Below are 13,353 nucleotides of genomic sequence, written 5' to 3' on the forward strand. Positions count from 1 at the left end.
CGGGGCGCTCCACGCCGTTATTCGGAGCAGCATTGTAGGATACCAAAACCAGTGCGGCAACTTACTGGACATCACCTTGGTGCCATCGTTCTGCTGCCTTGGAACTATTCGCACAACAGTTTGCTACTGATGACCCACCCCCCGCGACGCCCCACGCCGTTATTTGCTGGGTGGCAACTTACTAGACATCACTTTCGTGTCATCTAGATTTCGGCGCGTTCTGCTGCCTTGGAACTATTCGCACAACAGTTTGCTACTGATGACCCACCCCCCGCGACGCCCCACGCCGGAAATCTGGACGTTGTGCTGCGTTGGGACTATTCGCACAGCCGACCGCTACTTCGTTGTTTTTCTCTAAAAATGTTTATATGTTATTACTATTTTTGTTTTCTTGTATATATTTATAAATTATTAAAGTTTTATAATCTTACTACTTTGTCGGAGTGCTATATATTTTTAATGTGACACATAATTGTAAAAACTTTGATGTACAAAGAGTCATCCCTGGAATCTTCCGCTTCACGCTCGGTCCCCTCCCCAATCACAATACAGGATGGTTTTCAGATAATAGCAACGCTTCTGCTGTGACGGATCTCATCGAGTGTGGGCCTTGATCTACTATAACTCCTTTGAAGAGGGGTGATTCTTTACAGCTGTGGCCATAAACTACATCTGCAGGGCTAGCTGATAGCCTAGGACCGGCCTGGACAATCGGACACAGAGGAAAAGGAGTGTCAGAGGGTGCGGTAGTGAATAGGGCGAAAGGGAGGTGTCGGGCGGGCACAGGGTGTGATTCTCAGGGAAGAGCAGCGCAGATGGGGGGAGGTTTATTACCCATGCATAAGACAGAGAGCGGGGGTGACCACTGCCTGGGTGAGATGCTTGCGAGGGTGGGGAGCCATGCTAAGGATCGACAGCGTGCACAGAGTGGGTCTGGTCAAGGCATCTAAAATGGCTGCCGTGCACGACAAAAGTGTGGCATTTGAAAAAAGACAAGATGGCGCACACAATGTTTTTCAACAATTCCTGATTTCCTTCGAATCGAACGTTAACAGACGTTGGGGCATATTACCAAAGTTAAGCGATATTTATCCCTAACGATGCATTGCAAAGATTTTTTTACCGTCAGAAATTATCGCAGATAAACCTTGCTATTATCAAGGTTTATCGCAAATACGATAAAAAACGAGCGCAATGCATTAATATCGCTGAAAACTCCGCGATATTCATGCATTACCGAGCTAATGCTCTTAGCCATGTTATCCACCTCCCATTGGATAACATGGCTAAGAACTGCTCAGGGCAGCTGTTACTTTTTGGAGATATTCGCGCTTATCTCGAATATTTCCAAAAGTTGATAATAGGAGATAGCGATGTTAGCGACTGTTTCCAGTCGCTAACATCTTGGCATGCCCACTTTGCATGTCATTAGTGATAAATATCACTCACATGCAAAGTGGGACCCAAGATGGTCGCTATCTCCTACTAGCCGTCGCTAACTGGTGTTAGCAACAGCTAGGTAATACAGATATAATTTTATCTCCGCGAAGCGGAGCGCTGTTACAGATATATATCTTGTTTTTGAACGTTAATTTCTCAAAATGCACTGAAGCACATATATTGAGACATAGCAAAGGCACATCGGGCTACCAGTCCCTAATATTTTACCAAGTTTCGTGCAAATCCATTCAGCCGTTCGATTATTATTATTATTATTTTTTTTTGCCCCGCGGGGCCCTTTTAAAACCTCCACATCAAACCTAGGGGGTCAGCGAGGATCTACTATGCCCCCTTATGGTCATTTGCCCCTTCGCTTTGGCCTCCTCTTGTCTCTCGATCCTACCGAGAGACAAGATGGCGGCCGCTACGTACTGTTTGGAATGTTTACAGACACCGGAGAGCCAATCAGCTTCGCTTCGCAAAGCTCCGTAACGCGAAAAGTACGCGAAGCGGTGCGCTGTTACAGATATATATCTTTTTTTGAACGTTAATTTCTCAAAATCCACTGAAGCACATATATTGAGACCTAGCAAAGGCACATCGGGCTACCAGTCCCTACAATTTTGCCAAGTTTCGTGCAAATCCATTCAGCCGTTCGATTATTATTATTATTATTTTTTTTGGCCCCGCGGGGCCCTTTTAAAACCTCCACATCAAACCTAGGGGGTCAGCGAGGATCTACTATGCCCCCTTATAGTTATTTCCCCCTTTGTTTTGACCTCCTCTTGTCTCTCGATCCTACCGAGAGACAAGATGGCGGCCGCTACGGACTGTTTGGAATGTTGACAGACGCCGGAGAACCAATCAGCTTCGCTTCACAAAGCTCCGTTGCGCGAAAAGTCCGCGAACCAGAGCGCTGCCCGGTCCGCTGTTACAGATATATATCTTTTTTTAAACGTTAATTTCTCAAAATCCACTGGAGCACATATATTGAGACCTACAAAAGGCACATCGGGCTACCAGTCCCTACAATTTTGCCAAGTTTCGTGCAAATCCATTCAGCCGTTCGGGCTAAAAGTGAGGCCAACCGCCCTATGGAAATTAACATGGGAAAAACGCGTTTTGGGACCCCCCTTTTTTCTCGGCCCCCCCTTGACGAACCCCCCCCAAATTTTCAAGGGCTGCTCAGAAACAAAATGTGCCATTTTCCTGAAAATTTCAGCCAATTCCGTCCACAAACGCCAAAGTTATTAGACATAGAATTTTCAAAAAACCCATAGAGAAAAAATCCTAACTATATATACCTACTGGCGACCGCCAGTAGGTAATATATATATATATATATTACCTACTGGCGGTCGCCAGTAGGTAGTTATAGTTAGGACCTAGTTTCCATAGGAAATCCGCAATATTCTATTGGGAATAACTTTGGCGCCGGTGGACGAATTTTCGCGAATTTCTCAAATTTAGGTGGCCAGCTCCGCTCCGCTCCTTCCCTGAAAATTTGGGGGGATTCGTGAAGCGGGGGCCGAGATAAAAGGGGGGTCCCAAAACGTGTTTTCCCCATGTTAATTTCCATAGGGCGGTTGGACTCACTTTTAGCTCGAACGGCTGAATGGATTTCCACCAAACTTGGCAAAATTGTAGGGACTGGTAGCCCGATGTGCCTTTGCTATGTCTCAAGATATGTGCTCCAGAGGATTTTGAGTAATTTAGGTTCAAAAAAATATATATATCCATAAGTGCGCCCCAGTACGCGCACCGGGGAGCGCACCAGGCGCGTAACGCGAGTTCGCGCGCGGAAAGCTGATTGGCTCTCGGGTGTCTGTCAACATTCCAAACAGTCCGGAGCGGCCGCCATCTTGTGTCTCGGTAGGATCGAGACAGAAGAGGTGGCAAAAACAAAGGGGGAAATGACCATAAGGGGGCAGGGTAGACCCCTCCTGACCCCCTAGGTTTGATGTGGGGGCCATAAAAGGTCCCCGCGGGGCAAAAAAAAAAAAATTCGATTTTCGCGAGGGGAGTGCCCGGTACGCGCACCGGGGAGCGTACCAGGGAGCGTACCAAGGGGAAAACCCAGTGAAACAGTAAAATAATAATTGAAAGTGCTTAGAGGTAGGGTAGCTGTGAATAGAGTTGTTGTGTTGTGTGGGTGATTATCGCGGCTACGCGATACATCACGATGTTGTTTTCATTCGCGGCAATAGCGCTAAAGGGACGCTCACCGGTACGTGCCCCAGGGCGCGCCGTAACAATGCGCTCACCGGTGAGCGCATCGGTACGCGCCCCGGGAGCGCTCCGGGGCAAAAAAAAAAAACCATAAAAAAAATAGTATTACATAATTATAAAATATAAAATTCATTATAAAAAATATTACATTTCATACCTATAGAGATTTGCTATTAAAAAACCTATGAAATTCACTGAAAAAACCTTAGGTTTCACACCAGTTATAGTTAGGAATTAACATTTAAAAAACCTATAAAATTCACTGACACCAGTTATAGTTAGCTGGAAATTGTACTCGCATAAAACCATTGAAATCCCCACGTTATAGTTAGTTGGACTCACTATAACTTGCGCGTGCAATGCACTGCTGATGACGGCACATATTACATCACTCATGACATGGTCAGTGACATCACTCATGACATCACTGATGACACCATCCTTGTAACAGAGTGACAGACCTCCTTTCACTGTAATGTAACCCTTGAAATACATATTCAAAAATAGAAACTTAAATTTTCAAACAAATGGAGATACCCATACCAGTTACAACAACCAATTCAATAATTCCACCATCTATATATACATCCACTCATTGACCAACAGTTCTATATAGTCACTCATAAATATACTCACTCATCATATGTAGTGATACACCTATACATCCTGTTATACACCGACAGTCATCCAAAAGATACTCTCACACATACTCACACATGCAAATAAAGTATTGAACATCCATTTATTTGCATATACAGCTATACACACACAACCACCTTACTTCTAAGGAAACTTAAACAATCACTTATAGAAACACATACTTATTTAAACAGAAACTCTTACAATCTCTTACTCTCACATATGCTCACTTATATACATCAATATTCACATATATTAGATTGAAACATATGTAGTTACTGATAAAGACACTAGTGAGACAGTCATTCACTCACTAACACACACATATATACACTCATCCACCCATACAGTCCTGCACATATGCTGTCTTCAAAACACATACAAACAGAGAGTCAGTCACTCATGCATCTATGTGCTAAGTAATACCCCCACCAAACCATACAAACACTCATACTGATACTAAGAAAAACATGTAATAACCCATATACATACACATGTAGCTACTCACCAACCCATGCAGCCACTTATACACAAAGTGAAACACTAATACATATATTTAAATATTTAAACATTACTCACTAATATATGTATTCACTAAGATACACTTAATAAGCCAGTTAACCAATCAACATGTAAACACTTATTTAAATATTTATTCTTCCATCTACTTTTACATATACATATATAAAACATATTTATTTTTTCAGAAAGACACACATTCACTGGATGGTGTCATCAGTGATGTCATGAGTGATGTCACTGACCATGTCATGAGTGATGTAATATGTGACGTCATCAGCAGTGCATTGCACGCGCAAGTTATAGTGAGTCCAACTAACTATAACGTGGGAATTTCAATGGTTTTATGCGAGTAAAATTTCCAGCTAACTATAACTGGTGTCAAACCTATGGTTTTATTCAGTGAATATATATATATATAGATAGATAGATAGATAGATAGATAGATAGATAGATAGATAGATAGATAGATAGATAGATAGATAGATAGATAGATAGATAGATAGATAGATAGATAGATAGATAGATAGATAGGATAGATAGATAGATATGGGTGGACTGAATGTCACTATATTGAAGATGTTTTTATTGATCTAGAAACGCATCACTTCCATTACACTGCCTATCACTCCAACATCAAGGTAAGTATACATTTACTTTTCTTAAACCCACATCTACTTTTCTTGTTGATGTTGTGGTAGTCACTGAAGTGGGTGCGATGCTGTGTCATGAAACATCTCATGCAATATTAAGACACCACAACTGCTTGGAACAGCAATACCACACATGAGACAGTGATACTATGGGCACCCACCACAGCATACTATACATAGTACTGTAGCATAGCAGAATGAAATACAAGTGCAGCAATACTACACAAATTATCAACAATGCTGCACAAAGGTCAAGAGCATTATTTATGCACACCAAGCTGCTGAGTGCCACTGTCATTTAGAATAGTTCAGAAATTAAATAAGTAAATAAAGAGCAAAAAGTACTTTTTCTTGGGTATTTGGCATGCATATTTTACTTACTCACTTTCCAAAAATGCAGAGACACATGAAAAGACACTGGTGTGTAGATTTCTGTATCCAGTGATGTCAGGGATGTCGAAAGTGAAATACTGTATCTTCTTTCTTTCTGAGGTGGAAGCCAGCAGTACTCTGGAAGATGTGAGTAGGTCCTTACTGGAGGTCAGGGGTGAAGAAGAGGAGGGGGAACAGAAGCGAAAGGATGCAGCAACTTATCTGTTCAATGCTGTGAACAGTGTGCTGGAGGCCAGTGCTCAAAACACAACTGAGAGCTCCATTGGCCAAGACCCAGCACAGGTGAGATGAATTAATTAGATAATCTCGGTGATGGCACTGTACTGATGGGGGGTGGGGGGGTTAAAGAGGAGACAACCTGCATTTCTGAGCCGAGTATAAGCCAATGGCTGGAGAGCAAATTTGAACAAATGTAAAACTCAAGGCACAGTGGGTGTAGGCTGGTATCAAGGAATTGTCATAAATATGTCACATTGCAAAGATTTATAAATATACCATGGCAATGATCTTGCCAAAATCCAAGTGCTCTGCTTTCATAATTCGTCCAAATGTCAGACTTTTCAAATTCCATAATAGGGCTAGAGGGATATCCTCTCGCAGACTCCACCATTCTGTTATCCAATTTTAGATCTGTTTTGCTACAGGTTGTGTGTCAGAACTGTCAGGGGACATTGAAGCTTTGTAAGATGCATGTCATTGACTTAGAACTGTCTGGATGAAATGCAATTTATCTAGATCAAATCGGCTGGTTTGCACTTTCACTTGTTAGTTTTTAATATGATATTAATTCCTAATGTCAGTCTCAGACCCTAACAGGTTGGCAGGCACACAGTAGCAGAGTTTGTAGTGGAACAATCAAGGTGTACCATTTTATAACAGCACTCTTAGCAGGAGCCACAATTGCAGGGTCCAAAACAAAGAGTAAACAGGAAGAAAAATACATTAAACATGGAATTTCCTATTGTCTCAGTTAACATTTTGAAAACGTCCATTGTGTGTCAATTAGCTCGGTAAATTTCTGAAAGTTCCTGGCCAACACATTTTGCAGTTTTCCAAAATGCCCAAGTTATTCCAAAGGCTTGTTAATGTCATCATCGAGTGACAGTAAGGAAGATGGATGTGTGATAGTGATGTCAGTCATAGACCGACGCGCGCATGTAAGATTGGCCGCTTGCAAAGATGAAACCAAATGTAAAAAGCATCGCAACAAGAAGCAACAAAAGTCATGTGGTCATTGTCCCAAAATTATGCTCAAGTTGAATGGTTTCCCAACAAATTTTATTATAGACAATGAACATCATGCCAGCAGAAAAGTACAAAAAACTGTCTCGATACAACATCTCACACTTTTGAGAACACAGGTGTACACTTGGGTAGCTTCTAAACCCTTGCAAAGCAAGGGGTCCATTGTAGCCACCATGCAGCATGAGAAAATGACAGTGCAAGCGCCAATTTTTGTCAAGCGCATGCTTATTTAACTTCGATACACCTGATGACATGGGACTGATCTCTATTAACTACAACTTGAATGCCCATTCTGAAATAGTTAGTCAATTTCGGGGCACTGTTACATGGACTTAGGGAACTTAAGACAATGAAGGTGCAGCGTCACATAAATGAAGATATTCGCCCCGTTGCACAGCGACACCGTTGAAATGCTTTTCACTTACAGGACGCCATTGAGAAAGAGCTAGAAACGCTGTTAAAGCATGACATCATCGAACACTCTAATGGTCCGAGACAGTGGGTTTCACCCATTGCAATGGTGCCAAAAAGGACAGTGGAGGTTTATTGCACATTTGTGTTGATATGCGACAGGCCAACAAAGCAATCAAAAGACAAACACATCCAGGTCCACACAGCGGACATGATCACGCATCTGAACTGAGCCAACGTTTTCTCCCGCCTTGAATTGAACAAAGACTAACATTAACTTGAACTGGAAGAAAACTATAGGTGCATTACTACTTTTTCAACTCATGTTGATTTTTTCAGATATAAAAGACTCAGTTTTGGTGTGTCGTGAGCTGCAGAAATCTTTCAAGATGTCTTCTGTCGAATTATTCAGCCAGTACTACATGACTTTAACTAAAGTGATGATATACCGGTGTTTGGGGCTACATGAAAGCAAGAGATAAAGCACTCAGGCAAGTATACTGTCTGCTTGCTGATGCAGGTCTCATACTAAATGCAAAGAAGTATGAGTTTCATAAAAACAGACTTAAATTCTTTGGGCATATTTGCTCTAAAAGGGAATGACTTCTGACCCTGAAAAGCTACAAGCATTGTTATCTACTTGCTCTCCAGAAGATGTGACCATGGTGTGATCCTTCTTAGGCATGGCCAGATGCTGCTCTAGGTACATTTGTGATTTTGCCACTGTGAGTGCCCCTCTGAGAGACCTAACAAAGCGAGATTTTCCATTTTGGTGGTCATCTGAATATGACCAAAGTTAAAAAACCCAAAAAAACACGCGATTGAAAATGCAACTGAAGTTGCTTACTTTGATCCAAAATTGCATGCACAGATTGTGGTAGATACAAGCCCGGTGGGGTTGGGTGCAATCCTTGCCCAACACAATGGAGAGCCCAAAGCTCAGACACAGATTGTGGCCTATGCTCAGCGGATCCTATCTCAGAGTGAAAGTGCCTATTCTCAACCTGAGAAAGAAAGCTTAGGTGTAGTATGGGCATGTGAACACTTCCATGTGCTTCTGTACAGAAACCATTTCACCCATGTCACAGATCATCAGGCATTGCTCACCATCTTTAGAAATCCGAATGCCAAGATCCCCTATTGCACTGAGAGGTGGAGGTGCATCAGCAGAAATTTGATTCCACTAGCATGCACAAACCAGGGAAGGTTCAAAACCCTGCAGACTACTTTTCATGGGTGCCGCTACAGGATCATAGTAAAACGTCCAAAGCGGCTGAGGCCTACATCGACTTCATAGTAAAGTCAAGTGCGCTTGCAGCTCTAGATTTCTATTGAACAGATTGTGACAGCTACTAATACTAACAAAGACATGGTTAAGCTCAAAGAAATCATCACAAAGCAATCATGGAGAAAACATACTTGACCTCTTACAGATGATGTTGAGTACCAGAAATTCAAAGATATCCGGGAAGCGCTTTCTGTTACACATGATGGTTTCATACTAAGAGGGGCAAGAATAGTTATTGCTGAAAGCCTGAGACAACAAGTTATTGAACTGGCACACGAAAGACATTGTGGCATTGCCGCAACTAAAAGAGCCCTCATGGATCGAGTGTGGTTTCTGAGCCTTGATCAATGGGTTGAAAGGCAGCTCAAATGTTGTCATCTGTGCAACTGTCTATCTCCCAAAATGGCTCAACGCCCACTGAGCATATCTGATCTTCCTAGAAGATTGAGGTTGACTTCTTCTGACCCCACAAGAAATGGTCATCATCTCATGGTGGTTGTTGATGCGTACTCACGTTTGTCTGTAGTGGAAGGCTTATCATCAACCACACAACCACTCAAATCTGACAACTGTCCCCACTTCGTTAGTAGAGAGTTTAAAGATGTTCTTAATGGCTTGAACATCAAACATCAGAAAAGTACACCTCTCTGACCATAGGCAAATGGTGTTGTTGTGTGGTAGATAAATAAATAATACCTCTCTTTTTGAATGCATAAATGAATAACAGATAGCTCAATAAATAAGAGTCAAGATTCGAGGTAGTAGGAGTTTTGCAGGTTTAATACAGCATAAAGACAGGGACAGGACAACCTGCACAGGAATAGGATGGCAAGCCTTGGCAGCGCTGCCGGGGTCAGGATCGGAATCGGCGGAAGGATAACTTTTTAATAACAGTACATGAGCATATATACATAACGCAAACACATAGCATTACATCGCAATAGGCGTAGCAGTGGGAAGAGCAATAGGCGTGACGCGTAGCAGTCGCGAAAGATAAGGGTGAAAAGAGGTGTAACAGGGCGTATACATAGACATGTGATGCAAACGTAACAGAATATGTCATGAATGGGGTGGAAACCATGGAGGGGGCTACCTAAGGAGCCGGGACCTCTAACCTGATGGTGCGCGCAAACTGGCAATGACGTGTTACTAGGAGAAGCTGGGGACTATGAACTCTGTGCTAGGAGCAGAGACTGAAGTCTGGAGAGTCAGGGCGACATGTACCTAAGCAGTATCTAGTATCTGATGTTTAGAGAACATGTTGATAGAATCCAAATGTTATCGGGGTAAAGGCGAACAGACTCTAAGACTGGAGCATGCATTATTCTACATGTAGTGCGTGATGAAGAATATTAAATGATCATTAAATGCAGTATTTCTCTTACATGGAGACGTAGAGGCTAGACAATGACGGAAACTATTGATGCGATTCAGTAGCTTTAGGAATGCAGAGAAGGAGGGCTGTACTGATAACTCGAATCATAACATACTCTTGGCAGACTCAGAGGCAGAGCCAGGCTGAACCGGGCACTGCAAGGCAGGAAGTAAGTGAAGGGTCGAGGATACAGGCGGGGGCTGTATCGCTCCTCAGCGAGGCTTCAGGGGACAGGAGCTGAATCTGGTGTCCAGGCCCTTTTGAGGCCTAGAAACGGAGATTTTACAATGGAATAACGTGCACACTGAGAAACGTGGCAACGTAGCTTTACATAGGCCTGATATTCGTAGTATTCACGAGAACTGGAAACTGACATACTAAAGGTGGACACAACTATAATTGCGTCTTTAATCGAACATGGGGAATAACATATGCATATTAATCATGCACAGATAACATATGATGGATGACACGTAGGGACACAGAACATAGCAAAATTTACTTTTCCACATTCCCTCCTTGTCACTACGTTTCCATCAGGAAACATCAATATTCATGATACCATCTATCATTTCATACAGTATCATTTGCTCGTCTCGAATTTTCTTGGAACGGGATTTAGAACGGGGCTTGGGACTAGGAATACATGATGTAGCACAAATGCCGCAAATCGCAGGGCCACATTGTATACAGAGGCAGCAGCTAAATATGATCGCTACTGCAATACCTAGAAAGGACAAGACTTTCCATCCCCAGGCGGAAATTATATTCCAGAACCAACCGGACCATGTCCAGGTGCCTGGATTTTGGTGTAACAGATGGGCAATTTTATGAAGTCTGGTTATAGCTGAATAAACAGACGGCGCGTTATTTGGAATGAAAATGCAGCAACTAGATCCGATGACTCTACAGGCCCCGCCCCTATCGGCCAATATGACGTCAAGGACGAGACGATTCTGGAGCACGACAATTCTCATAAAGGATTGTTCTTCGGTTAAATTACTTAGAGCAGAAGTAGTCTCAATTACTACTGCTTCGAGTGTTCTGGTTAATCTACGTATCAGTTTACTATTCACAACTGTACCTAAATAAGGAAAGACACCTTTATTGATATCTATATATTGTTCTAGAGCAGTTTCAGTATAATCGACAATCGGGAGGTTTCTCTTGTGTCTAGTATGTACTAGGTGGGAATTCCTATGGTAGTCGGGTGGGGCTAGAAAAACCGGTGGCAGTAGGAAGGCAATGTAACAGGTTCCCTCCCAATCGAGGGGCAGACGAACATATGCGGTCTGACCACAAATAAAATAAGAATGACGTGAAGCTTTGAAAATAGATTTCCCACTGTCACTATACTTGACAATAGTAGTACAATCACTATGTCCTACATGTACGGAACCATTATTTCGGACACATAATTCACCTTTGACTGGTAGTACTGAAATAGCAGGTAAGTCTGGAGTAGTATCAGACTGAACATTCAGGACCATGAAATTCGAAGAATAATTACCTAAATTATACACTTCATTTTCTAGATCTAACCCGGTTCTGTGGGGGAGACCTTGCTTGTCTGGAAAACATGTACTGTTAAGAAAAGACATATCTGTTGAGGATGACGTTAACGTGGACCATGCTCCACACGAACCATTATGTGAAAAAGGATAAGGAAAGAGTGGCAGAACTCCCTTCGGTGTCTGAAAAGGGGGGAGTCGACCACACACCCAACAATTAGTGGCATTGCTGGTCTGGTGTGAATAATGTAACATGCGGATGAAAGAATTATTTCGCATAGCGAGGCGGTAAGAGAGTTCATGAGGAGGCAGATCACTAAACGTGTGTTCTACTGTAACATTAGAAGACTTATTTACATGAGAGACTGGAAAATACAGATAAAATGCATAACTGGTGCAGGAAATCATAATGCTGAGAAATAATATGAAACTTAGAAAAACGATACATCGGATTGAGTTTTGACTAACTCTCTCACTATGGGGGTCTATTTTATACATGTCAGAAACAGTCTAACCGTTTCACCTAGGGGAGGACTTAGACAATCAAACTGGCTGACTTATTTTACTAGACCGGAGTTTCAACTTATACTCCTGCTGCGGAGTTTTCTCTAACGGGGAGGGTGCAGTATCATTGTTCTTTGCGGGACAGTCCTTAAGAATAGTACTTTGGTAATCCTTCAAATCCTGGGAAATGTTCTTTGAGACCGGTTTCAGTCCATAAAACTTCTTTATATGTGAAAGATGCACCCAGCCTTTGCGTCCCTCCAACTTCACGGCTGTACGTGTGGCGAGGAGGACCTGTCGGGGCTCCTTCCAGCGAGGCTCCAGCGGACTTGAGCGGTCAAAATTTCGCACCAGGACCATGGATCCTGGAACGATTTCATGCGGTGCCACCTCGGTATTGTCTGGAAATGCGGCGGCAACCTGTGAACGACAAGAGTTGAGGGCAGACATCAAGGAAGCTAGGTAATCTGTCAGCATATTACTTGAAACATCGGTAATACTTCGGGGTCTGGGTGTACCCCACATGTTAGGGGGGCGGCCGAAAACGACCTCATACGGGGACAGACCTGATCTGGAATGTGCGACCATGCGCATATAGAACAAAGCGACTGGCAGAGCTACTAGCCAGTCCACACCTTTCTCTTTACATACTTTGGCGATGCGAATTTTCAGGGTCTGGTTATGTCTCTCTACGAGACCTGCTGCTTCAGGATGGCGTACACAATGGAACTTCCACTGGTACCCTAACAAAAGGGAAACATGCTTCATTAACTCTGAGGAGAATGGCTGGCCGTTATCAGAATATACGACCCTAGGGAGTCCATAACGGGGGAAGAACTCACGAACCAACTGCTTGGCGGTGGTCGCGGCTGTGTAATCTGGGACTGGATATGCTTCTGTCCACCTGGACAAAGCGCATACAACTACAAGGACATACTTGAAACCTCGACATCGCTCCATCTGAATATAATCCATCTGGAGGACTTCAAAAGGGTGGTCAGGAGGTTGGAATCCACCTTGTTCCACCGGGACACTTTTACCTGGATTAAACTGACAACATATCATACAGGTACGGACTTTTTGCTTGGCTGCAGCTCGTAAATGCTTGTTGAACCAAATGTTCTGGATACTGTCTAACATAGCTTT

The 13,353-nt window shown here is 42.9% G+C and overlaps 1 protein-coding gene across 1 annotated transcript in view; it reads left to right on the forward strand.

Moving 5' to 3' along the window:
* Positions 1-13,353, forward strand: part of LOC144798021 (polycystin-1-like protein 2) — an 849,694-nt gene that overhangs the window by 368,186 nt on the left and 468,155 nt on the right. The window contains exon 18 of the mRNA XM_078668807.1: positions 5,973-6,155. Coding sequence (XP_078524933.1) covers positions 5,973-6,155 — 183 coding nt within the window. The remainder of the gene's footprint in view (positions 1-5,972; positions 6,156-13,353) is intronic.

The sequence above is a fragment of the Lissotriton helveticus genome, chromosome 12 (genome assembly GCF_964261635.1).
Source record: "Lissotriton helveticus chromosome 12, aLisHel1.1, whole genome shotgun sequence".
Lineage (NCBI taxonomy): Eukaryota > Metazoa > Chordata > Amphibia > Caudata > Salamandridae > Lissotriton > Lissotriton helveticus.